At 50.4% G+C, this 26959-nt stretch overlaps 1 protein-coding gene across 3 annotated transcripts in view; it reads left to right on the top strand.

The window, feature by feature from the left end:
* MYO18B (myosin XVIIIB) overlaps window positions 1–26959 on the top strand; it is a 258324-nt gene that overhangs the window by 86815 nt on the left and 144550 nt on the right. For all 3 annotated transcript variants that reach the window (XM_053902225.1, XM_053902226.1, XM_053902227.1), the window contains 7 exons: window positions 329–512; window positions 1347–1569; window positions 5849–5958; window positions 16424–16489; window positions 21184–21312; window positions 23291–23434; window positions 24395–24484. In XM_053902225.1, coding sequence (XP_053758200.1) covers window positions 329–512; window positions 1347–1569; window positions 5849–5958; window positions 16424–16489; window positions 21184–21312; window positions 23291–23434; window positions 24395–24484 — 946 coding nt within the window. The remainder of the gene's footprint in view (window positions 1–328; window positions 513–1346; window positions 1570–5848; window positions 5959–16423; window positions 16490–21183; window positions 21313–23290; window positions 23435–24394; window positions 24485–26959) is intronic.

Raw genomic sequence — 26959 nt, 5'->3', positions numbered from 1 at the left:
CGCGTCGGGCACCAGGCTGACGGTGTGGAGCCTGCTTGGGATTCTCTCTCTGTCCCTCTGAAAGTGCAGGCTCAGTGGGATCCCTGCAGGTGTATCAGTGACAAGACCGTCCGTTAGATCTTCCTGTTGCTATGGAGAAAGAAGCTGAGAAGCTGGCGTTTGCCACGAAGTGAAGGCTCGCCTGGCAGGAGGCCCCGTGGATGAAAGCGTAGCAGCTAGGATGTGTGATTCAAGGGGATGGTTCGGGAAGCAGATTAGCAAGAAGCAAGGTGGGCCCGTCCCCCACAAGCCCCTAAAGTCCCTCTCTCTTTTGCCTCCTGCCCGCCAGGGAGGATCTGAGGAGTCTGTTCCAGGCCCGGGCCAAGCTGCCCCCCGTGTGCCGGGCCGTGGCCGGCCTGGAGGGCACCTCCCAGCAGGCCCTACAGAGGAGCTGCACGGTGAGGAAGGCGTTTGCCAGCAGCTTCGCCGCGGTCAAGAGGAAAGCGCCGTGCTCCCAGATCAAGCTGCAGATGGTGAGCGGCAGCCCTGTCCCCACGGAGCCGGGGCCTCCACTGCCACGTTCCCTGCCCTCCTCCGGGATGAGTTGTCAACCCGAATCACCTCTAGCCTCCTCTGCAAGCCTGGAGGGGCAGGCGTCCCCCTGCGCTCCACAGAGGGGGAAGCTGAGGCTCAGAGCAGCGAAGGAACGTCTGCCGTAACATCCCTGGGGCCGGGGGTGATCTGTCCAAGTCTGAGGCCAAAGGCTGGCCTACTTGGGGTTGCCTTGAGCAGCTCTGGGAAGTTCCCAGGGACCAGGAATACCCTCTTGACCAGAGTGACAAATATCACAGCCAGACCAGCCCCACCTCCCAAATGCTTATGTTTTCACCACGCGGCTCTCCTTGGGGGAGGGCTGCAGGATCTCGCACTGGCTGGAAATATGGGACCTAGATACACGAATCCGATGGCAGACGAGAGCACTTCGATTGGTCAGTGGCCAGACTGAGTCCAGAAAGTGGGACGTGGCAGGACAAGTTCTGGAAAAATCCTCGTGGCAGATTATACAGGAAAAGCCTGTAGGAGTAGGTCCTGGGTTCTAGCCCGCCTCTTCAGCTAGTGGTCTGTGTGACCCGGGGCCCTCTTGTGTTTGCCTTCTGTATGCCTCAGTTTCCCCATCGGTTATAGGGGCTGTGATAAAGCTCCCCTATTTCTCATGAGTGAATCAGGCCATAAATAGGAGGTCCTTGGTATAAGACTCAGGGACCCCCAAAGGTGCCCAGGCTAGGCTGAATGTATGTTGGGGGAGCGTCCCTGTCCATCTTACCCTGAGACAGCAGGCCTTTAACCCCCTATCCTCTTGTTCCTAGGATGCACTGACCAGCATGATCAGACGGTCTCAGATACACTTCATCCACTGCCTTGTGCCAGGCCCCACGGGGGAGAACAGAGGCGGGCAGGGGTCTCTGACCCCACCGCAGCCTGGTGGAGATAAGCCCGGGACAGGCGGACCTCTGCCCTTGGACATCCCTGCGCTGAGGGTGCAGCTTGCGGGGTCCTGCGTCCTGGAGGCACTGCGTCTGCACAGAGCAGGTAAGAGACGGCCAGGGAGCAAGCACCTTATGTCTGACTCCTCGGACGTGCCCGCTAACTGGTGGCAGCCAAGGAACTCCCAGGAGCATCAACGATGTGCCAGAACTTTCCATCCAGCATCCCGTTTATTCTGTGAAATAATAAGCCTGTGAAGGGGGAGCTATGATTTCAGATGGAAAAACGGAATCTCCGAGAGTTAGGGGACTTGCTCAGGGTCACACAGTTGGGTCAAGGCAGAGCCTCGATCGGACCTAGATCTTGAGGTCCTAGCCTGTCTTATTTCCTGAATGGCGTGTGCACCCCTGGAAGGCTGGGGCTGTGACCTGCTCATCTTCCTTTCTGGAGCAAACGTCCAGGGAGCTTCTGTCTAGGAATAGAAAATGAAATTCCCACAACGAGCAATACCTTGGTCTTCAAGATGCTCAGCGTGGTTTGGGAGGTCAGAGTGGGGACATGTGATGGGGGCCTGCATTGTCACATGGGGATGCAGGAGGTACCAGATGTATAGAGGAGGGAGCCCTGTGCTCTCATTGGAGAGACTGAGTAAACCTCTGGAAGAGGTAACATCTTACTTGGGTCTCGATGGAAAGCAAGCAGCTCATGTCTGGAGTGGAATGCTAGGCAGACAGATCAGCATATGCAAAGGTCCTGAGGCAGGGAAGAGCCTGGATTTTCAGGGACTGGGGTTCAAAATGAGTGGGGCGGTCGTGGCCGATGAAGCAGGTTGTCCACTTTTGGAGGTCTGGCTTTCCCTGGATCGAGCTGAAGAGATAAGGAGGTGGCAAGGAGAAGAAGAGGGTTCAATCAGAGGAATGAAGTCTTTAGGTCTATATTACAGAAGGCAACCATGCGCCCAAGGTCTCCACATAGCTCATCTTAGGAGTCGAGTTCTCTCTGAATCCTTCTGATTCTTTTCGCCCTCTCGGACCCCAGCGGCCGCTGCATGGATCCCCGTCCCTGACATTTGAAACGGCTCAGGCATGGCCATTGTCTCTGCAGAGGATGGGGTGATGGGCCAGTGGGGAGGCTGGCTTGGCGGGCCCCTGCTCGTTGAACATCTCTGTGGTCGCTGACACCTGGCTTGTGGCCACGGCCCCAGCTCCTCCCGCTGTGTTAGTAACCCCACCCCGGGCACCAGACATTTGACAGAATGGCTGGAAGCAGCTGGAAGCAAAGACGAGACCCTCACTTCTCTGAGCGCCTCATTGATTTTTCCTCCTGCCCGCGCAACCACAGTCGAGGGGTGACAGATAATGTCACGGGGGAAGTGCAAAATGGTCACAGTGGTGGCCGATCGATTCTGGCTGGCTGGCTGGCAGGGGGTGCTGGGCCTTTGAAGACACCCTGGTCCGCCCGTTTGAACCCCTGCGTGCATGCTTAGCTCAGTCGTCCCTGTCCTCGACCTTGGGTCTCACTGTGATGGGCTTCTGCCCTCTTCATTCTTGGTGTGGCCTGCCTGGGGCAGGACGAATTTTCCAACTAAGTAAAGATTTGAGGTCTCGTGATAAAACCGTTCAGTTTCTGCCTCCCAGGCTTGGTCATTTCCTCTTTTTTTTTTTTTTTTTTTTTTTTTCTGCTCAAACTGGCTTCTGTGTCTCTTACACCCTAGAAGAAATATTTGCATGCACACATGGATGCATACACATGTCAAATATTTATGATTTCGAATTCATGCACATATAATTCATGCATGCATACGCGTGCACACATAATACACACAAATGTATGCAGGATATTGAGTACTTATGACGTGCTGGCATTGTGTCATTATACATACTAACTGACGTCATTCTTTTTTTTTTTCTTAATGTTTATTATTTGAGAAAGAGACTGAGAACAAGCAGGAAAGGGGCAGAGAGAGAGGGAGACACAGAATCGGAAGCAGGCTGCAGGCTCTGAGCTGTCAGCACAAAGCCCGATGCGGGGCTCGAACCCACAGACTGCGAGATCAGGACCTGAGCTGAAGTCGGCCGCCCAACTGACTGAGCCACCCAGGCGCCCCACTAATTGACATCAGTCTTACCAAGCCCTCAGCACAGCGCCTGGCATAGAGTAAATGCTCATTAAACCTTACATATTGTACAGCTTGGTGGGCGTGGCTCAGGCCCCGGAGGCGGCTGGCCTGCCCTTGACTGTGGCCAACAGCAGGCAAGTCGCTAGATCATGTCCCTCTTTCCTCTGCCTTAATAGCTCAGGTGCCAGAGAGCAGCATCAATCCGTGTTAGTATCTGTTACTCTGTCAGTCATCTGTTTCAATCCTTAGAGTGACCCCTTGCCCAGAACTTGTTATCCTCACCTGACAAACGAAGAACTTGAATCTCAAAGAGATGGGGTCACTTGATAAGGGCAGAAATGGGATGTGAACCCAGATCATTCTGTCCCGAAAGGGCACGCGTGTAACCTCGTATCTCTGCGCAGTCAGCATCCTGGGAACCTGGCCTGACACATCCTCTTCCCCCAGGAAGGCACCCTGGATTCATCACATGTACCTACCATCATCACCCTTCTTCGTGGTTCGTGCATTTGTGGAGTCTCAAAGTGGAGTCAGATTTCACCAGACCTTCACTCATCTGGCCAGTGAAGGGGTCTTTTTGAGGCAACCAAGGGTCCACCGTGCCCCTTGTCTTCAGGACGAAGTCCAAACCTTGAGGCCTGCAATTTGACTTCAAGTCCCTCTGGGATCTGGTCCCTGCTCATCTTTGACCTCACTATTGGCTACTGCCCCCTGGATTAGTTATAGTCTCTGTCCGGGTCTGAATCCCAGATAGGAGAGTTACTATCCATGCTGCTTTGGGCTAGGTGACTTGAACTCTTTGAGCCTCATTCTCCACATCTATAAAATGGGTATAATGATAGAGGCCCCCTGAGTGCCTATAACACAAGGAAGTTGTTAATCTAGTGTCTTGTGCTCAGCAAATGCTGGTTTCTGCTATGACCGAGGAGCCAGCCTTGGGTCACCCCTCTCTGGCTCCCTCTGCCCAGACACCCCTTCCACACCCAATCCTGTGACAAACTCTTATGGCTCCTGCAGAGGCCGCCTGTAATGTCACCTTCTCTCGGGAGCTTTCCAGAGAACTTTCTAGCAAACTCTCGGGAGTTTCCACACAGAGGGGTACTCCTGTGTCCATCCTGCATGTTAGATTTTTAAAAAAAAAACCCTTCGAAAATACTCAATGCAGCATTTCCCACAAGTGGGGTGGGCGTAAGTATTGGACCAAAAAACATTTTTTCCCCCTGTGGTCAAACAGGTTCTAAGCGAAACCGATCCCATATCTTCCTGCGGTGGTTCACGGAGCCTTGGGCATTGATCCTGGCCCACAATGTGACCCAGAGGGCAGATCACAGTGCTGCTTTTCCATATGTTCAGTGGAACACTTTAAAAAAATTTTTTTAATGTTTTATATATATATTTTTTAAATTTTTTTAATGTTTATTTATTTTTGAAAGAAAGAGAGACAGAGTGTGAATGGGGGAGGGGCAGAGAGAGAGGGAGACACAGAATCAGAAGCAGGCTCCAGGCTCTGAGCTGTCAGCACAGAGCCTGATGCGGGGCTCAAACCCACAAACCGTGAGATGAAGTCAGATGCTTAACCAACTAAGCCACCCAGACGCCCCAATGTTTATATGTTTTTGAGAGACAGACAGACAGAATGTGAACAGGGGAGGAGCAGAGAGAGAGGGAGACACAGAATCCGAAGCAGGCTCCAGGCTCTAAGCTGTCAGCACAGAGCCCGACGCGGGGCTTGAACTCCTGACCTGTGAGATCGTGACCTGAGCTGAAGTCGGATGCTCAACCGACTAAGCCACCCAGGAGCCCTGGGAGGATTCAGTGGAACACTTTTTAAAAAAAGTTTATTTATTTACTTTGAGAGAGAGAGAGAGAGAGAGAGAGAGAGCATGAGTGGGGAAGGGGAAGAAGAGAGAGGGAGAGAGAGAATCTCAAGCAGCATCCGTGCTGTCAGAGCAGAGGCAGACATGGGTCGTGCGATCAAGTCCTGAGCATGAAAACAAGATTCAGACACTTAACCAACAGAACCAACCCCCCAGGCGCCCTTCAGTGGAGCACTTTATAGGGTTTGTGTTCTAGGGAACATATTTGAGAAATGCTGATTGAATTCGACCTCTTAACAAATGGGGAAACTGAGGCCCCAGAAGGGAGTTTGCCCAGCAAATGAGCCGCAAGGCTGAGAGCAGGGCGGGGGCTGCCTGTGAATCCAGGCCCCGGGCTGCCCTTCTCACCTGGACTCCACGTTCTGCTTGCTCCCTACCCCACCCCCAGGCTATGCTGACCATGTGGGGCTCGCTCAATTCCGCCGGAGATTCCAGGTGCTGGACCCTGTCCTCATGAAGAAGCTCACGTCGGCCTCCGAGGGCATAGATGAGAGGAAGGTATGTGGAGCAGTGGGGGAGGCGGGGAGGGGGCATCTGGACCCGTGGGCATCTGAGGCCCGGGCCCTGGGGGCAAAGATGAGGGCCGAGTGAGCTTTTTTTTTTTTAAGTTTATTTATTTATTTTGAGAGGGAGAGCACACACAGGGGAGGGGCAGAGAGAGAGAGAGAGGGAGAGAGAGAGAATCTCAAGCAGGCTCCACACTGTTAGCACAGAGCCTGAAGTGGGGCTCGAGCCCATGAACCGTGGGATCATGGCCTGAGCCAAAACCAAGAGTCGAGCTCTTAACTGACTGAGCCACCCAGGCACCCCGAGGGCAGTGTGAGGTTTGTCTCAGACCTCTGCTCCCGACTGCCCCCCCTGCCCTGTCACTTAGGAATGGCCTCCTGAAGCCCTGCATGATGGACTGCAGGAAAAGAATGAGGGCATGTGCCACTAGGAGGGCCCCTAGAAAGATGCGAAGCCATCATTTTCAAAAGGAGTTCCAACTCAGCACTGGCACTGTTCCCGGAGTAGTCCATGAAAGGAGAGCTTCACGGTCCCCAATATTCAGGACGTGTTTTATACCAGAGCCCATACTTCTTAGGGAATCGCCGTGAACACCACCTCAGGGCCTTTGCACTGGCTGTTCTCGCTGCCTGGAGCACACTTCCCTCAGTGTTTTGTGTGGCTAGTGTCATCTTGCTTTTCAGATGCCGGCTCAGAGCTTAGCCTCGTGATATCATCCTGTTCTAATGTGTGTGTAGCACTTCCCTTGTCTGAAATGATTTACATGTCCTATGCGTTTTCTGGGTCTTAGCAAGGGCTCAGTCCATTGTTGGATGAATGCATGAATGAATGAATGAATGAATGAATGAAAACAAATGCCTAACCTTGTATTTCTGCTCCTGTGTGTCTCCTGTCTGCACTTCCACCATAAACTCCTATACCCCTGTGGCTGGGACCTTGTCTTTACCCCAGTGTCAAACCATCAATAAATATTTCCACTGAGAACAGCCACTGGCCTATCAACGGTTACAGAGCCCTTTAGAATCTGTAAAGCCCCGCATCCTCCCAGTAGCCCTGCAAAGTGAGCGCTATTGTATCCTTTTTTGCAGATGAGAAAGTGATTTTCTCAGACAGATGAATGGATTCCCCTGAGGCCACACAGCCAAGTGTTGTTGTGGGTTTTGTCCTTGAACCTGAGTTTCTGGCTTCCAGGGAGGGCAGTCAAGAAAGCACGGCTCCAGAGTCAAACAAACCTGCAGGTGACTCCTAGCTGGGGCCGTGTGCGTGTAAGCAAGCGACATCATCTTTCTGCCTCGGTTATGGCATCTGTGAGGTGGGCACGACAACAGTGGCCACCTGCAGAAGGTGTTTGAGGATCACACGCAATAGTGGAGTTCACGTGCTTGACGCAGAGCCAGCTTCAGAGTGAGGGCTCCGTGTATGTAAACTACTGTCATCAACGTTAGCGTCAGTTTGCGTATCAGCATCCTCTCATAAGCCACCCAGACTCCATGTTCACAACCGCGTTGAGACTCCGCCTCCAGGCGAGTGTGCCCGTGCGTGTCTGAGGACCAGGGCACAGGTCACCTGCTGCAGACAGGGCAGTACCTTCTACGTAGCCCTCCTCACCCACCACGGGGAGGGGAGGGGGCATCAGACCCAGCTCGTATGCTGCTGCAGGGGCATCCTCTCCCTTGGTGGCAGCCCAGTCTGGAAGTCATGAGACTGCCTGGCTCGATGCCACCGTCCAGTCTGGACCAGTCTTCATTCGGGGTTCCTTATCCTGGCTCACCCCAAACTTGATCTCTGTTCACAGCATCTGGAGGGGAGCCACGGAAAGGGTCTGGGGCTCATCTGCCATCGAAAACAGCACAGAAGTGGGGTGTGGGGGAGTTTTCTGCGGGGGCAATAGGTACAGCATATGGGACGATTCTATTCTGGACGACTCAGCAGTTCTCTCCTGTAGCCAAACTGAAACCACCTCCATACACATGCTGGAGGGCCTCGGAAAATGGAAAATTACAAGTGGAATGGACTTGGCTGGGAGTTTTCGCTCCTTCTTATTCTCTTTTTATTTGCTCACAAATTTCATTTGCTACAGCATAGAATTTTGGTAGCAACAAAAGGAAACACCATCCTGCCTCTTATGAAAAAGCTGATAAATATTCATTTGCCAGGCAACGTGATACACCATGAATTATACATGAACACGTGCTTGGGTGGCCCAACTGTCAGCCTCTGTGTGCAAAGCAGTTAAGACCTCAGGATTTAAGAAGATGAGTTTGACAGCCAGAGAAGGTCAATATGGTCATGAGACACTAGATGGCAGCAGAGAGAATTGATTGTCAGGGTGTAAGCCGGGCCTTGATGAAGTCCCCTGTGTGCCTAATATGTGCCTCTCATTGACCCAAGGGTGCCGTCTTTCCTAATGAGGTGCACTCATTAGGTGGGCACCCGCTGGATACTTTGTGCCTTTTATGTGCCAACTCTGATCACAGAGCAGGCACGATGTGAAAAAGTTACAGATCCTTCACCGGGAACGGACCTCAAAAGATAAAGCCTTCCCACTCTGGGAATTAGCCCCATTTTATAGCGGAGGCGACTGAGGCCGTCGCTGCCCAGCCAGGTTCTGGTGGAGCTGGGATTCGAACTCAGGCTCTCGGATTCTGCACGCAGGGCTTTTGCGCTATTCGTTGTGGTGGAATATACCCAGCCTAACATTTATCAAGTTAACCGTTCTTAAGCACAGAGTTCAGCGGCATGGAGTAGCATGATTGATCCCTCATTGAACGGGAGCGTTGCGAGGATAGGCAAGGTATCTGGTGAATTTCTGTACCGAATGCGCCTTCCGTGATGTTAATTTAAAGTCATTATCCTTGATTCCATCCAGCTTTGACCAAGTGGCTGCTTTGTACCAGGCTCTGTGCTGGGTGCCAGAGATACAGGGATGGACAGAAGACAGTCTCGCTGGGTGAGGGAAAGGCTACAACAGGCAATTTCCATACAGAGGGATGGCTTTGGGACACCCCAGGGAGCACCTCACTAAAACATTTGGGGTGAGAGTGTAGCATTCATGGAAGACACCTCAGAGGAGGTGACGATTGAATTGAACCCTATGGGACAATTTGGAGGAATTAGGTGAGAGAAAGAGCGAAGGGCAACCCATGCTGGGTACAGCACATGCAGAGATCAGTGACGAGGTTGCATGGGTAGTTTAGTGTGGCTGGAGCACAAAAGATGCCAAGCGTCATGAACAGGGGCTGAGGATGTTGCCAGAGGCCAGGCCACGGGTCACTGTTGGCAGAACAAGAGAGTCTGGGCTTTAACAGGTGGTCGGTGACGGTCAACTGAGAAGTCATTGGCAGGGGTGTGGCATGGAAAGCCGACCTTCGTTACTTGAACTGGCTTAAGCAAGATCACGAAGGAAGTCCAGTCCGCTTTGTCCTTCCGTGGTCCTCCCCAGGGAGCAGTATCCTCACGCCCATCGCCAGCTGTTCAAGATGCTCCTGTCCCTTCTAGACACCCAGGCAGTGCTCCGGTCTCCAGAATAACCCCGTCCCCAGCTCTGATCAACTGGGTCCTGTTCTTCTGTCCCCGCTTATCCCGTCTGGCTAAGACTGTGCATGCACCTGCAATGAAGCCCACCCAGAGTGACTATAATGGTGGAATTTCAGGCAGGTCCGCTCACCTTGGCCATGTCTCAGATTCTGGTCTCTTCAATCTCTCTGCTGCTCAGGCAGGACTTGCCAAGTCTCCCCGATCGATGCGAGGAAACCCTAGGGCCTGCCCTCTTCGCAGAGTGCCTACAGCGCTGATTGATTTGAGCCAACAAAATCTCTGTCCCTGGGGACTCGATCTGAAGAACACAATCAAGGGATGTCAATCTATCTTCTTGAAGGCCCCTCTTGTTCCATCTCAGACCCTTGTGGATACCCCCAGTCACCCGTGAATCTGTCCGAGCCCCTTTCCGCCGGGGAGGGGCCCCTAGGAGCCCACGGCTGGGAGGGGGAGCTGTCCACTCGCAGCGTGCTGACTCATGATTCAGGGGTTCCCGTGGCCTTAGCCTCCGCAATGTATTTATCATCCTTTTCTTCCTCCCTTCAGTGTCTTCCTCCAGTTCACGTTTACTGCTTTAATAATTGTACACGTTTTACATTCAGTGTTGACCGACCCAATTGTGTGTGTGTGTGTGTGTGTGTGTGTGTGTGTGTGCGTGCATTCTATTTACAGCTCTGAGCATATGGAGTTAAACCTCACTGACATAGTCCCACCCTTAAGGGAGAGCTTCAGTGGCTGAAAGCATGTGGGTTAGAGTCAGACAGACTTATATTCCAATCCTCCTTTCTGCCATCTCTCTTTCCACTCATCCACACCCCTTGATATTCAATAGCTACGCGAGCACAGGCAACCTGTAACAGGGCATAACAAAGCGCTTGGCACATGGCAGGTATGCGACAAATGGCAGCCATTGGGCCGTGGTGGCCTTTGGGTCATGGTGCGGGTTTCAGGGAGGAGGTGCCATGCTCACAGCAGCCACGTGGTCCTCTGGGTAAGCATTCAGTTCCACACACAGGGATGCTTTTCCCCACACCACTCACCTAGGAGCGAGTTGGAGAAGAATTCCCAGCCGCGGGTCTCCATTATTCCTGGAGTCTCTCACTGACTGTTTGAGATGTGAGACCACATCCTTGTTGAACATTGAAGAGGGAGCTCTTTGCAAAATTCTAGGACCCAGAGGGGCTCTGTCAGTGGGGGCATGAGCTGGGCTTCTCCCACATGCAGTCAAGGAGCCTAGAAGGGTGGAGGCGAGGGGTGCGTTATCACTGCAGTGCCCAAGAGGGCCTCATAACCTCAGACCCCCCACCACTTATTAGTACGTACTGAAACGTAGCAGGCGCCGGGCATGACAGTGAGCATTGTGTGTGCAATGTGATAGCTGCTTGACTATGTGTGTTAAGTCCACGCGTAAGCCCACAAAGGGTTTCTAGTGACTGATTTTCTTGTTCGTTTCCTTGAGGGTACGTCACACTTTCCAGTTTCTTTGTATGCCTGTGTGTGTGTGTGTGTGTGTGTGTGTGTGTGTGTGTGTGTATGTGTGTGTATTGCTGAAAACTGGACACTATAGATAATATATCATAGAATCTCCAGATTCTAATCTTTCCCCCAATTATTTAGTAACTTATCTGGACCAGATGTATAGTCTGTCTCCCCCACAGTAAGAGATCACTGATGTCTCCACTTGGGTTTTTCATTCCTGTCTTTATTATAAATCCTGGATTCTCAAGGGTTTCCCCTTTGTTAGCATGGCTTAGCGGTCAGCACAGCACCTTGAATTTTCGAGCCTTTACCTAATTCAAATGGAGCTACATGCGGGTTGGGAAATGTCATCTGTGATCGGACACTTACACTTGTGCCACAGATTTTACTCTTTGTTTGGCCTCTCATAGATGTTCCGCCCATGTATATGGCCTCACCTTTATTTATTTATTAGTGTTTTAGTTTTTTTTTTTAATTTATGTTTGAGAGAAAGAAAAGTACTAGCAGAGGAGGGGCAGAGAGAGAGGGAGACCCAGAGTCCAAAACAGGCTCCAGGCTCTGAGCTGTCAGCACAGAGCCCCACACGGGGCTCGAACCCCCGAGCTGTGAAATCATGGCCTGAGCCAAAGTCAGATGCTTAACCGATTGAGCCACCCAGGCGCCCGGGCCTTATGTTTGAATAGAGACGTCTAGATAGCTAAGGGCTCGGTCAGTTTCTCCTGTCCTGCGTGGAGCCTCGAGCACGTGTGCTTCCCTCCAGATTGCTTAAGAGTATGTGGGGGCTTATCAAGGCCCACATGGCTGTCCATTCCCTGTATCTCCTCGTCAAGTTTCTGGCTGGTCAATGCCCATTTCCGGCCCCAATCCTGATGATAATATCAGGCTAGCTGTGCCACTGACCTTCTCCATTTCCTTGCTGCCAAGATCACCACTGTTTCTAACAACGATCCTGGGTGTGGGACTTGCCCGTACGTCCCTCCATGTAAGTGGGCCCCTTCTGGGAGCAAAGTCACTGGTTTTCACAGCTTGCCTCCTCCTGGTGGGATTACCACACTGCCAGAGTTTGATGGGGACCGGAGCAGCCCAGGTCAAGATCGTCACAGTCTCCGACTGCTCTTACCGGAGATTCAATAGTTTCTCTTGCACAAATGCTTCTCTGCTGTATGCCCTTGCTCAATTTCCAGAGTATGGAACTTGTTGTTTTTGAAGATTGTATCCATTTTTATCACTATTTTTTTCTGGTGGGGCGGAGGGCAGAGAATTTATCAAGTTCCTTCCTCCACCATTCTGTAAATCTTACGCCTACATGCTACCTTTGTGACCTTAAATCTCCACTCCATCCTTGGAGGATAAGGATGGGCATGATTACCCCATATCCTAGAAGAGGGTACGGAGGAGCAGAGAGCAGGTGTGGCTTGCTCAAGGCCACACAGCCACTGAGTAGTGGAGCTGGACAGGATCCTAGCATCAGAGGGCCGAGAACAAACTCAAGAATCTGATTCCCTGGAGTTGCATCTCCCTCCACCATTTCCTAGCGCGTAATTTTTGGCGGGTCATTTCATTCAACTGGACCTCGCTCTCCTTGTCTGTAAAACGAGCATGAAGTCGTACCTGTCGCAGACGTTTGAAAATAAAATGAGGTGTGTGTAAAGCACTGAGAGCCATGCTCAGACTCAAAAGCACAAGAGAAAACCATTTAACTGTTTCCTCGGAACAGGATGGCCAACGCTGTGCGCAGCATTCCATATGGGGAGGGGCAGACCTCAAATATCTGAACAATTAGGGTGGGATAGCTGATTCCAGAAAGATGTGGGACCAGGAAGAGGTTTGTTAGAGTAATCCGAATTCTTGCCCTGTCTTCCACCAACTGGCTGTTGGACAATGATTTACATTATGTAGAGACAAATGCAATTGCTGATAATTGACCTACATATGTGCCCATTTCATAAAGTTCCATCTGAGAGTAATACTCATTACGATAACAATAACAGCAATAACAGCAATTAAGTGCAACATCGCTTACAAAGACCTTTACACATATTCTCAATGAATTGTCCCAACACCGTAAGGTCTAGGCAGGGAACCTTATTGCCATATTGCAGGAAAATGAGGGTCAGAAGCATTGTTCAATGACTGCAGCCACTCGGGGGCTCTATCACTTGGGACGTAAGCTTTCTTACCTGTAAAATGAGATCAGTGGAACAGAATGTCTTTGTTAGGCCTGATCTTCTTGGCTTTGTCATCTACAGGGCTCTAAGAAAGAGAGGGTACGGGCAAGAATCCTTGGATATTGGATGGCTGGGTGTGTGTTTTGGCAGTGTTTGGGTGTGCCCGAGAAATAGAAGCTTGGTTTATGTTCCATAGTTTTGACCGCTACCAAGTTTTGACCAAGACGGAGCCAGTGGGACTAGCTCAAGGTCATTAGGAGTAGCTCATCATGTTTATTGAGCACTTACTATATGGTATGGAGCTCACTGCAGGAACAGCCACAGAATCTTCTGAAGCAGATGTGAGCATTTCTTTCCCATCGTTCTGAAGAGAAACCCAGAGCTCCAAGTAAAGTGCTTGTCCAAGGTCGCACAGTTCATGAGTGGTAAAACCAGGATCTCAGCCAAGGTGGATCTCCCTACAGGTCCTCAGTGTTCCCCCTCCCCAAACATCTACTCTGGATGCTATGTCCAAGGTCAACTTAGAAAAATTTCAGAATTTCACTGGCTGTAGCTTTCATTTAGTTTTCCTCCATCTGTCTTGTTTTCAGTCAATTTTTATTTTGTTTTGCTCTTGTGCAGAGAGGAAAGATGCTGTGTTTTGGATATATTGGTTTTTATGCATTTTGCTGCCTATAGCTCCCTTGGAACACTTTTTGGCTAACATGTCATAAGTGAAACCACTGAATTTTGGAAGGAGCATTATGGAATGTTCTTCCAGGAGGTCAGAGGAGGAAAATTGCTCCTAGATTATAGTCTTGGACCAGACTTTTAATATGCTTTTTTTTTTAAGCATCTTAGGAAATTTTCTGTGATGCTGACGACCCACGGAATTGAAACTCATCTACTAAATTACACCAGGCCCATAATACCTTTTGTTTCCTGAGTGTGGCAATTACCTTCCTGACAGTTTGTTCTGAAAATAGACTGATTTTCAGCGAATGGAAGGTCCATGAGGGGTGGTGTGGAGGTGGACTGGGAGGGGAATTGGAGGCCCAAAGGAACCAGGTATGACCCGCATTTTTCTGAGGGCACAAATCTCCCCCCAGCGTTGTTTCAGACCCCGCAGACCTTGATGACAAAGGAAAATCCCATTAAGTGGCTGTGCTGTGGCCGATGCCACATTCAGGAAATCTCCCGCGGTGAATTTGTTTCTCCTGTGTGGGTCTGCCCTTCCCCCTCTGTCCCATACCCCTTCCACCTCTGCGGGATCCCTTGTTTGTTTGCTCACTCAGCCATCGTATTCATTGAGCTCCTGCTGTATGCATAGACCGGTACCAGGTGCAGCAGAGGGAAATAAGGGATGAAGTGCAGGCTTCCCCCCAGACTCAAGGTCAGGCACGCGAGGTTAACAGCCATGTCATTTATTCAGCTGATATCTGTGAATGTGAGGCAGAGTCTTGGGCAAGAACAGCGAGGAAGGGACAGAGTGCTGGGGAGGCTGCCGCAGCCAGCCTCAGTGGCACAGCGCGTGAAGTTCCTAGTGGCCTGGGGTCCCTCTGGAGCCACCCTGGGCGTGTGAAGGGGTGATGTCATTGAGGTTGCCATGTGGGTCTACTGACCTTGATTCCAATCTGGCTCTGCCCGCATGTGACTTATAACCTTGGGGAAATGCCTCCGTGTTTTTTTTTTTTAATTTTTTAAGTTTACTTATTTATTTATTTTGAGAGAGATGGAGACAGCGTGAGTGGGGGAGGCGCAGGGAGAGAAGGAGAGAGAGAATGCCAGGCGCTCTCCGTGCTGTCAGCGCAGAGCCCGACGCGGGACTTGAACTCACAAAACTGAGAGATCACGCCCTGAGCTGAAACCAAGAGTCGGACGCTCACCCGGCTGAGCCATCCGGCGCCCCATCATTTTTAAAAATTTATTTATTTATTTTGAGAGAGAGAGAGAGACCATGCACGTGAGCAAGTGGGGGTGGGCAGAGAGAGAGGGAGCGAGAATCCCGAGCAGACTCTGAGCTGTCAGCACAGAGCCTGACGCGGGGCTCGAACCCACAAACCGCGAGATCGTGACCTGAGCCGAAATAGGATGCTTAACTGACCGAGCCACCCAGGCGCCCCTGCCTTCGTGTTTTAAAAATTGTGGTAAAATTTACATAACATGAAATGTGTCATTTTAACTATTTTGAAATGTGCAGTTCGGGGGTATCAGGTACATTCACAGTGTTGTGCACCCAGCACCGCGGTCCACCTCCATGACACCTCATCTCGCAAGACTGGAACTCTGTCCCCAGTAAACACTAACTCCCCACTCTCCCTCCCCAGCCCGTGGCACCAGCATTCTACTTTCTGTCTCCATGAGCTTGATTAGCTAGGCACCTCGTGTAAATGGGATCATCTGTCTTTGTTTGACTGGCTTATTTCAGTTAGCATCCTGCCCTCGGGGTTCATCCATGTTGCAGCAGGTGACAGAATCTCCTTCCCATTTAAAGCTGATTAATACCCCATTGGGTGTATATCCCATGTTGTGTGAATCCATTCGCTTGTGGACGGACACTGGGTTACTTTCACCTTTTGGCTGTTGTGCATAACTCTGCCATGAACGCGGGTGTATCTGTTCAAGTCCCTGTTTTCACTCTTCTTGGGTATATACTCAGAAGGGGAATTGTTGGATCCCACTATAATTCTAGGTTTAATTAAAAAAAATTTTTAATGTGTATTATTTATTTTTGAGAGAGAGAGAGAGAGAGAGCACGAGAAGGGGAGGGATAGAGAGATAGAGAGAGAGGGACACACAGAATCTGAAGCAGGCTCCAGGCTCTGAGCTGTCAGCACAGAACCCAACGCGGGGATCAAACTCACGAGCCATGAGATCATGACCTGGGCCGAAGTCAGACGCTTAACCAGCTGAGCCCCCCCAGGTGCTCCTCGAGGTTTAGTTTTTAGAGGAACGGCCATACCGTCTTCCATAGCAGACACATCCTTCATTTATTCTTGTGTCTTTGGTTTTTTTCCTCTGTACGCGGGCACAGTAGTATGAGGACCCACCTCGGGTTGCTAGGGAGATGCCAGGAGATGGTATCCATGGGGTCCCAGCATGGGAGTGGATGGCATACAGTAGGCACTCAATACATGCTCATCTTTTGTCCTCGCCCGGGTGAGGTGGGGCTCAGTTGCTCAGACTCAAAGACACGTGGAGCCGTCCTCTTTCCCAAGGCACCAGCCATCCAGCCAACCTGACTCCCGCTTTGGGAGCCTGCCTCATTCTGTCCGTCTAACTTTTCTCCCCAGGCTGTGGACGAGCTCCTACAGACCCTGGATCTGGAGAAGAAGGCGGTGGTTGTTGGGCACAGCCAGGTGAGTACAGCTTCCTTTTTATGTCACTCTGCTCATCCCATCAGGGACCCAGGTGAACCCTGATTCTGGTCCTACTGCATCATCCGCTACCTGTGTGGGCCTCCTTTTCACCCAACTGAAGACAGGGCTAGCGACTTTCTGCCCTGCCCATCTTACAAGGCCAGGAAGATAAAGTGGTATTACGTGGGAGGCAACAACATTGGGGAATATCATTTGTTAGAGGTTACACTCCCAGGGACCTCAGCAGTCTGGAAGAGTTCACATCCTGGACCTCAGCAGGGATTTCCGAGCCTTAGAAAGAGCTGCCGTAAAAGCCAAGAAGAAGCACTCCCCTTCACCCGGAGCCTGGTTAACTTTTACTTGGCAACCGACAGTACCCCGGCGAATAGTCCCGGCTGATTAGCAGCAGTAAGTGAAAAGTTAGGGCTCCGCGAGAAGGCACATGACATTAACGTTGAGGGAAATAACTTTCTTCAAACTGGTGTTGAGCCCAAGGCTTTTCCAATAACGCTTCAACATTTAGAGAAGAGGTTCACAGAGTCCTGATGTGCCTGTACAGCCTCCGAGTTTTCAAGCGGGAAAATACTGTATTTAGGGCTTCCCAAGGGGAGTCCCATCCTTTTGTGTTTGTGGAAGATCCCTTACCAGCTCCTGGAGCTAGTGTCCCATGGACTCTGCTTTGGGAAGTAAACTCAAGGACCATGCGGCAGGCAGGGAGAATGGCAAAGTATAGAAACAGAAACTGGGGAGAAAACTGACCAAAGGGAAAATTGCCCTCCCACCCTCATCCCCTGATTGACTAACATCAACCAATAAACCTTTGTCGATCTCCTGCCACCTCCAGGCGCGAGGTGCTGGGGAAGGGCCCCGGTTCTCCAGAAACCCACCATGGTGGCATCATTGGCCATTAGTCATTCTGGGGCCCCTGAGTAGCGTGTCCCGTTACACCTGCCTTGGCGAGCTCACGGGTTTTCATATAGTCATTGCCCCATAGACACGCAAGCCTCTTAGTCTACCGGCATCTCAACCTGATTCATTCCACTGGGAGTTGGCAGCGACTGGGACTTCGCAGACCTTTCCAGTAGAAGGAAGGAACCTGTCAGTTCCTGGGCTTCCGCTTCACACACTGTTCCTCTTTTCCCTCAAAAGCTCCTAGGAGATAATTAGTAAATCCCTTCTTTCCAGGCAGGGAAGATGCACCTCTGGGAAGTAAGCCCCCTTTCAAGGCCTTACGCTTATCTAGAAGACCAGTTACAGCTCCCGTGAAAACCCATATGGCCCTGGATCCATACACTCGAACACACACTCTTTACACACACGTCGGTATGGTCCAGATTCAGAGGCCTTGTCCTTCAGCTCCAAGAACTTCATCCACGTAGACCAGCCGTTCTCAAAATACAGTCTCTAGACCCGCAGGATCCCCTGAGAGCTTGCTAGAAGCATAAACATTCAGCTACCCCCAGCACAGACCTAGTGAATCTGAAACTCTGGGGGTAGGACCCAGAAGTCTGGGTTGCAGCAAACCCTCCCCGGGACTCCGGCACATGTTCAAGTTTGACAACCACTGGTCTAGATAATGACTCCATTATTTCATGAATACAAAAATCAGTCTCTATAAGCCCGGCCGCTATTGTAGAGCAAGGAAGAAAACAGAGGCAAGAGGAGTCTTTGTACATACTTTCACAGAGTGAGAGCAAGAGATTTAGAAGCTGAAACATCCCAATTACAAACAAAACCAACACTGTTGGTCTCAAGTAATGCTTGGTGTTCGTTAAAACAGCAGTTGAGAGCAAATTAAAGTCAGCGTATCCTTTGGAAGCTAGGCTATCCTGCAATCTTTCAGGGCAGAGGAGGCACGGCAGGACTGGGCACTTCTTTTTTCTTTTCAAATATGTATTTATTTTGAGAGAGAAGAGAGAGCACTGGTGGGGAATGGGCTGACAGAGAATCCCAAGCACAGAGCCTGATGCTGGGCTTAAACTCACGAACCATGAGATCATGACCTGAGCTGAAACCGAGAGTCGGACACTTGACTGCCTGGGCCACCCACCTGCCCCTCTGCTCCCCCGCTTTCTAATTATGAATCTCTAGGGACTGATTTAGCCTCTCTGAGCCTCTGTTCCCTCATCTGTAAAATGGAGCCACTGCTCCCCACCCCCCAGGTTGGCTGTGGGAAAGCAGTCAGTTGTCATCTATGTGTTGAATGCGTTTGTCACTGGGACAAGACGCTTATCAAATAGGATAAGATTTGAATGTTTCAAGAAGGAAACCCCTCTAATCTGGAAAATTACTAGGACAAGAGCTGATTCCTCAGCAGTCCCAGATATGGGAGCTTCTGCCATATCAGAATTTTGAACCTTGGTCTTCAGTGTTTTTAGAGGAAAAACAGTTTGCATCGTGGTGGCCCCCGTAGATTTCCTTAAATGTGAGGATGTTGAGATGTTACACTCTGCTTGCGTCTGATAAGCCGCTGGACCCACAAAAGGCGAATAATTTAGATTTTTCTTTGTGATTCTCAGCCCCTGGTGCCTTATCGAGGCCTGTGCTGAGGGCCATGACATTTATGAAAAAGGTGGAATCCCACATGCAGTTGGCCTTCTGGTTGGCAATATGCTCTTTAAAGGGAAAAAAAAATCAAGATAAGATTCTGCAGAGCCGATGACTTATTCCCATTGTGTGTATGGTCGCTTCCAATTATCTTTTTAATGAAAGCTTCATACTTAATCAATAGTGGTTTTGGAAGCACCCGCCGCCTTTTGTAATATACGAACTAGGGCTGTCATCATTTTGATCATTGATTTTTTTTTATAGCAGCTTTTGGGACTCACTAGCTTGTGAAATTAATACAGTCATTATTGAGACAATCTGATAGGTAATGAGTCAGTCGTGTCTTTATTTCAGTGAGGCTAATTGTCTCGGTGGCTCTGGCTGATAGGAAGTGTCCTGTAAAGCCAGGGAAGGTTGCAAAACAGAGTTGGCACCAACTGGGCGTGTAGATTCTCATCCTCGCCTTGAGGAAGGGCTCTCTGTGGGACGGGCGGGGTGGCTGCCATTACAGCAAATAGGTTTAAGGGAATGGACAATCGATTGAGACCCTTTGTGCACCTGGAATCAAATTGCAATTCAACCCCAAACTTCAGGCGTTTGTACGATAGCCAATGAAGAAACGAAGCCTCGTGTCGACGTTGAGAATGGGTGCTGGAGGTGAACTTGGCTTTGCTGATCGCCGGCTGGGTGAACTTGAGTCAATTACATAATCTCCCTGGGCCAATAGATTCCTCATAAGGTTGTTTTTATTATAATGGGACAGAGGAGAAAGAGCTTTGAAAAATCTAGATGCCATGCAAATGTTAATTGTATTCAGTGATAACTATAGTCTGGTCTGGAGTCAGACGGAGGGAAACATTTCTGCTGTTTCCGCTTGCTAGGGGAGGGTCATGGGGGAAATGCCATTGTCAGCCTTAGTCTTTCCTTCCATAAAATGGGGGGATCGCAATAACTACCCTACAGGATGATGTACATTCAGTACTTTACCTGCACGTATCAGGTAAAGTGGTTGGTTCCGATCTGCAACACTGATTGATAACGTCCCCAATTACTTGATAATATCGCTAAGATGCAGCCATCCAGTGCCCCTAGAAAATTGCACATCTTTGGGGTGAGAAGCCACGTTTGGCAGAGAAACACGGCAGGCTGGTCATAGACATTAGCGTGACGTGGGCATCTGAAAAGCGCCCCCTGCCCCTGTCACCGACTCAAGTCCCAAGCTGCTAGGGCATCTTTCCTTTGACTCCGGGGAGGTAAGACTGACAGTAACCACCCTGCCAGGTGGGCAGAGCAGGCCTGGCCCCAGAGCGTTAGGTTCTCAGAAAATCCTTCTGTGTGCCCTGCAGTATATTGAAGGCGGCCCTGCGGGGTGTCAAGCAGGCAGTGATCACTTTGCTGCGGAAGGCCTCCATCCATTATGGATGAGCAGAGGCCTGGAAATCGTGGACCGCAAGCTCTTTTCCGTTAGGGTGCCTGACCACCTTCTGTGGGTGGCACCAGCCTGACCCCCTCCTCCCCTGGCCGAGGAGGGCCACCCTCACTCCCTCCACATTCTCCGGCCCTCCTTATAAGGCAGGACTGAATATTTCCAGGGCACTGCTTCTCTCAGGGGGCCAGCGGCACTTATCAGAAAGAACGTACAATCGCAGGCCTGCCACTAAATCCATGGATCCAGCATTTCTAACAAGCTCCCCGGTGGTGACAATGCCACTCCTGGGGACCGTGCTCTGAGCACCCAAGGGCCAGAAGAAGGAAAAGAGGACTCGAGAGGAGATGAGATGTTTTGACAATTTATGTTTTTGTTTTATTTTTGAGAGAGACAGAGCGTGAGCGGGGGAGGGGCAGAGAGAGAGGGAGACACAGAATCCGAAGCAGGCTCCAGGCTCCGAGCTGTCAGCGCAGAGCCTGACACGGGGCTCGAACTCACAGAGTGCGAGATCATGACCTGAGCCAAAAGGATGCCCGACCGACTGAGCCACCCGGGGACCCCTGTTTTGACAATTTAGACCCTCAGTCGCAGGCAGCTGCTAACAAATATCTCGGCGGGGGAGGGGCGCAAGAAAACTGGGTTGAGTGGCAACCCCCTCTCTCTTCAGACCATCTGATTCAGCCGCACAGGAGTCACCGGTCACCTTTTGTCCCTTCAGGTTTTCCTCAAGGCAGGCGTGGTCTCCAAGCTTGAGAAGCAGCGGGAGAAGCTGGCGTCTCACAGCATCATTTTATTCCAGGCGGCTTGTAAGGGCTTTCTGTCCCGGCAGGAATTCAAGAAGCTGAAGGTATGGCACCCAGCGAGCCTCGTCACCCCTGCAGAGGTGTGATATCCCAGAAAAGCAGCATCCGAGCTGATCTGGGCGCGGTAACCTCGCGCTTCGCACACTCACGCTTGGGCATGAAACCCTGTGGGATATTTCCACATGCAGTTCCAGATCCAGTGGGTCTGGGGTGAGCATGGGGCGGGGGAGGGGTGGTGGTCTTCAGGTCTCCCACGATGGTGCCAGTGCTGTCGGTCCATAGGCTCACCCCAAATGGGAGGACTTTAAAGTGACGCTTTGCAAGATGTGATGATTGTTTCTAGGACGTTGACATCAAATGACCAACGATGTCAGACTTGATCTAGGTATCATGGGGGAATCCAAGCCCTCCCGGGTCCGTTATGGTTTCAACCTGTTTCATCGCTGGAAAACTTGGCTGTTATGGGCCAGCAGACAGGACATGATAGGACCTGGCCATTGAGGCTTTTGGGACTGAAGGGGCAGCTCAGAGTCCGCAGTCCTGAGCCACCCTGGAGACTGCATTTCTTCCCTGTAGCTTGTGCAGTAGAGAAATGTGTGCATGGTTCCCCTGAGCATCACATTATAGAGCACAGCTCTGGAGACAAACAGTGGAGACCCACCCCTTAGGAGCTGGGTCAAGGTGAAATGAGGTCATGCGTGCCGAGTCTAGTCCGTGCCCCAGACTGGCACATTGTTCAACAAATGCCAGCTCCCGTTACCTCCAGGTCCTCATTATTAAGTCCTACCACTAGCATGGGGTCTCATTACATGTGCCCCCAGTAGATGTGAATTCGTAAATTCAAGTACACGCACTTGGCAAAAGCAGAAAAAGGCGAGAACGTTAATAATTAAAATATTGTGGGCAACCCCACTGGCCCACTGCCTTCCAGTAGCTTATGCCTCAGAATGATTTAGAAGACAGGTTCATTAACGCCCTGGATTCTGTCTGCATCCAGACTTGTGGGGTTTCAAATCCCAACCCCACCACTGGGAAGCTGTGTGATATTGAGCAGGTGACCGGGGTTGGGGGGAGGGGCGTCTCTGTGGCTCAGTTTCCCCATCTGTACCGGTGGTTCTCAAAGTATGGTCCCCAGACCAACAGCATCCACGCCAACTGGGCACTTGTTAGCCGTGCAAATTCTCCGGCCCCACCCCAACTTCCTGAATCAGACCCTCTGGGGGGTGGGGCCCAGCACTGGTGCTTTATTAAGCGCTCACTCAGGCTTGAGCAGCATGGGGTTCGTATTTAAATAACACTTAAAGTGATACCTGTCCCCTAAATATCAACCCGCAACACAATCATGGCCTTTGGATCTTGTGGGCAATTTCAGGGATTTTCAAGGATCGTTTATTTATTTATTTTTTGTCTTTCACGGTGATTTTGCATCTGATGCCCTTACTAGAGGTGACCCTATTCCCTCCTCCTCCGCTTCTCCTTCTTCTTCGGTCATGCAAGATTACGTTGTGGTATAATGTCTGAGGCCCAGAGCCCGATTCCATGAAAAGCTCTCAAAAAATATTTTTAATTAAAAAAAAAAAGTGTGCATTTACTTTTTTTTTGAGTACAGTTGACACAATGTGACAGTTTCAGGGGCACAGCCTAGTGATTGGACAAGTCTACACGTGACGCTGTGCTCACATGGGCAGCTACTGGCCGTCACCGGACAATGCTATTACAATACCATTGCAAAGAAGCTTCTTTTTTATCTTTTATATTAAATATAATTTATTGTTGAATTGGTTTCCATACAACACCCAGTGCTCGTCCCAACAGGTGCCCTCCTCTCTGCCCATCACCCACTTTCCCCTCCCCCCCACCCCCCAGCAAAGAAGCTTTTTAAATGTGTGAGTTACCCAACATCTTCCGTTAAGATATGGAACTCGCTTTTTCCAACCGCTTTCCCACCCCCTTTGCTCTCTTTCCTTCGCCTTTACCGGGTTGGGAAGGACCCCTCAAGTTTCTGGTTTCCTTTCCCCGCAGATTCGCCGCCTGGCTGCGCGGTGCATCCAGAAGAACGTGGCTGTGTTCCTGGCGGTCAAGGACTGGTCCTGGTGGCGGCTCCTCGGTTCCCTCCGGCCCCTGCTGAGTGCCACCATTGGGGATGAGCAGCTCCACGCCAAGGAGGTCGGTCCATGTGGCAGGCAAGACGTGGGGTGGCCCCGTCCTCACACCCCCATAGTAACGCTTGCTTCCAGACTCAGTGCCTCCACTCTGCGGATTCGTGATGCAGAAACGCTCTGCTCGGCAGCCTTGCTGCCGCCTTCCAGATGCCACTCTGCTGTCATTAACACAGACACAGACCACCCTCCATCCCACGTCCAGCTCTACACCGGGCCTGTGGGTGCCGGTCAGATACCCCATCACTACCCAGGGGCACACGAGCACTGACCATGATGCTGGTCGTCCCAGGGAGACGTGGTGGTGGCATCTTGAGCCTTTTAACTTCTTACCTCTCCGAGAGGTGCTGACTGTCCCTTCCACCCCGGTGGTGCCCGCCTTCTGCAGGGAAACCGTTTTGATTGGTTTCTGGTTTATCCTGGCTGTTGTCTATTCTTGCAAAATTAGCCACTTCGCACACATGCACACAATGGCTTTGCACAGAGGTCTTCCTGATTCTCTTCCCGTGACAGCCTCCTACTCCGTTTTTTGTGCCCATCCCATAGTTCATCCCAGGGGTCTGCTGTGGGGGAGGGGGGACATTTAGGCTGCGCCTAATGACAGTACCAAAAGCGTAACGCAGAGCCACTGGCAGAGTGGTGGCCTTGGGGAGGAGGAAGGGCCAAGCTCCCCATCCCGCTCAGGCATACGCAGTCTTGGGTCGAGTAATGGACTCATTCTGAGGATCTGCGTTCCACCCCTTGACTGGGATGCTCATGCAAGCCCGGTGGCCCCAGACTTGCACGAGCAGAGACGCTGATATTCCGAAATGGGGAAAGAAAAAGTCCCTTGTGGGAACTTAGCATCTGGGCATCGTCACAGAGAGGCTGGCAGAATCCCTCGCTCTGTTCCCCGGGGACTCTTAACACATGCGGAAGCCCTGCCTCTGATCCAGGATGGCTTCTGTCAAGGTGTTTGCTTTTATAGGAGGAACTCACAATGCTGAGACAGAAGCTAGAAAAATCGGAGAAGTCACGGAATGAACTGCGGCAGAATGCGGACCTCCTAGAGAGCAAGGTACCCTGTCTCTTCTGTGTGGGGTCCCCTCTGTGGGGTGACGTGTGTTGATGGGGCGGATTATGATGTGCCTGACACTGTGCTAAGTGCTTTACAAAATAACCTCAGATAAAGGGTTTACAAATAACCCCTCAAAATAAGCCTGTGGGGACATACTGTCCTTGTCCCCATTTTACAGAGGAGGAGACTGAGGCTCTGGGATATTAAGCATCTCCCCAAGACCACACAACTAGCATGTAGAGTACTGAGATTCAAACCCATATCATCTGACTCCAAAGGGAAGAATTTCTGGCATAAGTCACAAAGGCACAAATTGCGAGGAAAAAAAATGATACATTTGACTATATTAAAGTAATCAACTTCTGTTTATCAAAGCATAAAGGGAAGACACACTACATACTGGGCAGGGAAATTTACAACATGTGTAACCGGCAAAGGGTATTTGGACATATAAAGAGCTTTCTTAAATCAATTGGAAAAAGAGAAACACTCCAGTAGGAAAAAAAAAATGGGCAAAAAGAGGAATTGGCAACTCCCAAGAGGAGAACTCTTGTTTCAAGAGTTCAGATGTTCTGGGCACCTGGGTGGCTCAGTCTGTTGAGCATCTGACTTCAGCTCAGGTCATGATTTCACAGTTTGTGGATTCAACCCCTGCATCGGCTCTGTGTAGACAGCTCAGAGCCTGGAGCCTGCTTCGGATTCTGTGTCTCCCTCTCTCTCTGCCCACACTCTCCCTCTCTCTATCAAAAATACATAAACATTAAAAAAAAAAAAAGAGTTCGGATGTTCAGGAATTCAAATGGCCAATAGACTCATGAGCAGATCATCAGGAAATGCAAATTAACAGAGCATTCCCATCAGGAAATGCAAATTAACACCACCCTAGGTACGATTTTGCACCTTGGACTGGCAAAATCGAAGTCTGACGTAGCCACGTATCAGCAAGGACGTGTAGCAGCAGGAAACCATATGCTGCCGTGGGAGTGTAATTTGGTACTTGATCTCTTCACCCTTGAACAACTTAGGCTTGTCTCTGAAGGCTGACCCCAGCAATTCTACTGTGTAGAATATATTCTCACATATGTAAGAAAAGCCAAGAAGTATACAAGAACAGCATTGTCGTGTTGAAGAAATCTGAACCCCCAAATGGGAGTCTATCAATGAGAGAATGAATGAACCCATGTTGTTGTATTAAAGATTGAGCTGCCAAATAAACACGAATAAAGAGGCAGGCAAACAATGGCCCAGGAGGCAGACCCAGTTTTCCACCTTTTTCTTTGTAAATAAAGTTTTATTGGCATACGGCCACACCCACCCATTCGTGTGCAGTCTCCGGCAGCTTTCATGCTACGATGGCAGAGCTGAGTAGCTGTGACAGAGGCTCTGTGATGTACAAAGCCCAAAAGTATCGAACTCTTTATGGAAAAAGTTTCCTGACCCCTCAACTAGAGATAGGTGAGTCTACGTGGATTGCCCTCAAAAACATAACGCTGGAGAAAGATTATTTAAGTCATGAAAGAATACTTGAAACACGATATCGAACATAGTAATTTTTTAAAAGTGCAGGCTGATACTGTATATTGCATGGGGCATATACCGTATGATTGTGGTGTAAAGATATTTCCATGGGAATAATAACATCAGCTTTGGAGTAGTGGTCGCCTCTCGTGGGTGGAGAGGAACATGTGATTGGAGATTACATCGGTGGGGATGGGGGTGTGATCACCGTGCTGAGGTCTTATTGTCTTTAGTTGGGTGTTGAGTTCACAGACTGGGGATGAGGACAGGAGCCAGAGAGTCCCTGCCCCCAGGGGACTACTGCAAATTTCAGATTCCTAAGCGAATCCATGCAGTGTAATGTGAGATGTGGTCGGGGAGCTGTGGGTAGATCACGGAAGAGCTGTGCACGGTAACTTGCTGTTCCGCTTAGTTTTTCAGGGCCAGGACTCTAGTAAGTCACTCGCCTGGGGCATGAAATTTAAAGGGGTGCCAGAAACTCAGCAAGAGAAATCATATTTCAATGCAGTGTCTTTTAAAATGTAAATGAATGCAAAAAAAAAAAAATCCACGATGAGCCAAATACCAAAATTTCAAATAAAGGAAGGACTGGTGGGCTGGGATTAAGGTGAGGGGTAAGTGAGAGAGTATGCACAGTGGGATCCTGTCTTCATTTAAATTTTTGATGTTTTATTCATCGTGGATTTTTGGCATGAATTTTGACTTTCTTAAATATTGCATTAGAATGCTATTTAATCTCGGTTTCTGGGTTTCTTGGCACTCCCTGAAATTCTGCACCCTGGGTGAGGGCTTTGCCCGTCTCATCCTTAGTCTCAGCTGACTTTTGAAGCCCTGGGCACCTCACAGGGTCCTGCTGAAGCTCAACTGTCGTCCAGTCTTATTCGCCCATTCAGCAAATGAGTATGAGCATCTCCCAGGCAGCAGGCATTCAGCTGGCCACCTCAGATGCAGCTAGGC

This window comes from Panthera pardus, unplaced genomic scaffold, assembly GCF_024362965.1.
Source record: "Panthera pardus isolate Hobbes unplaced genomic scaffold, ASM2436296v1 HiC_scaffold_15, whole genome shotgun sequence".
NCBI lineage: Eukaryota > Metazoa > Chordata > Mammalia > Carnivora > Felidae > Panthera > Panthera pardus.
The sequence above is the reverse complement of the archived record's forward strand: the minus strand, read 5'-3'. Positions and strand labels throughout refer to the sequence as shown.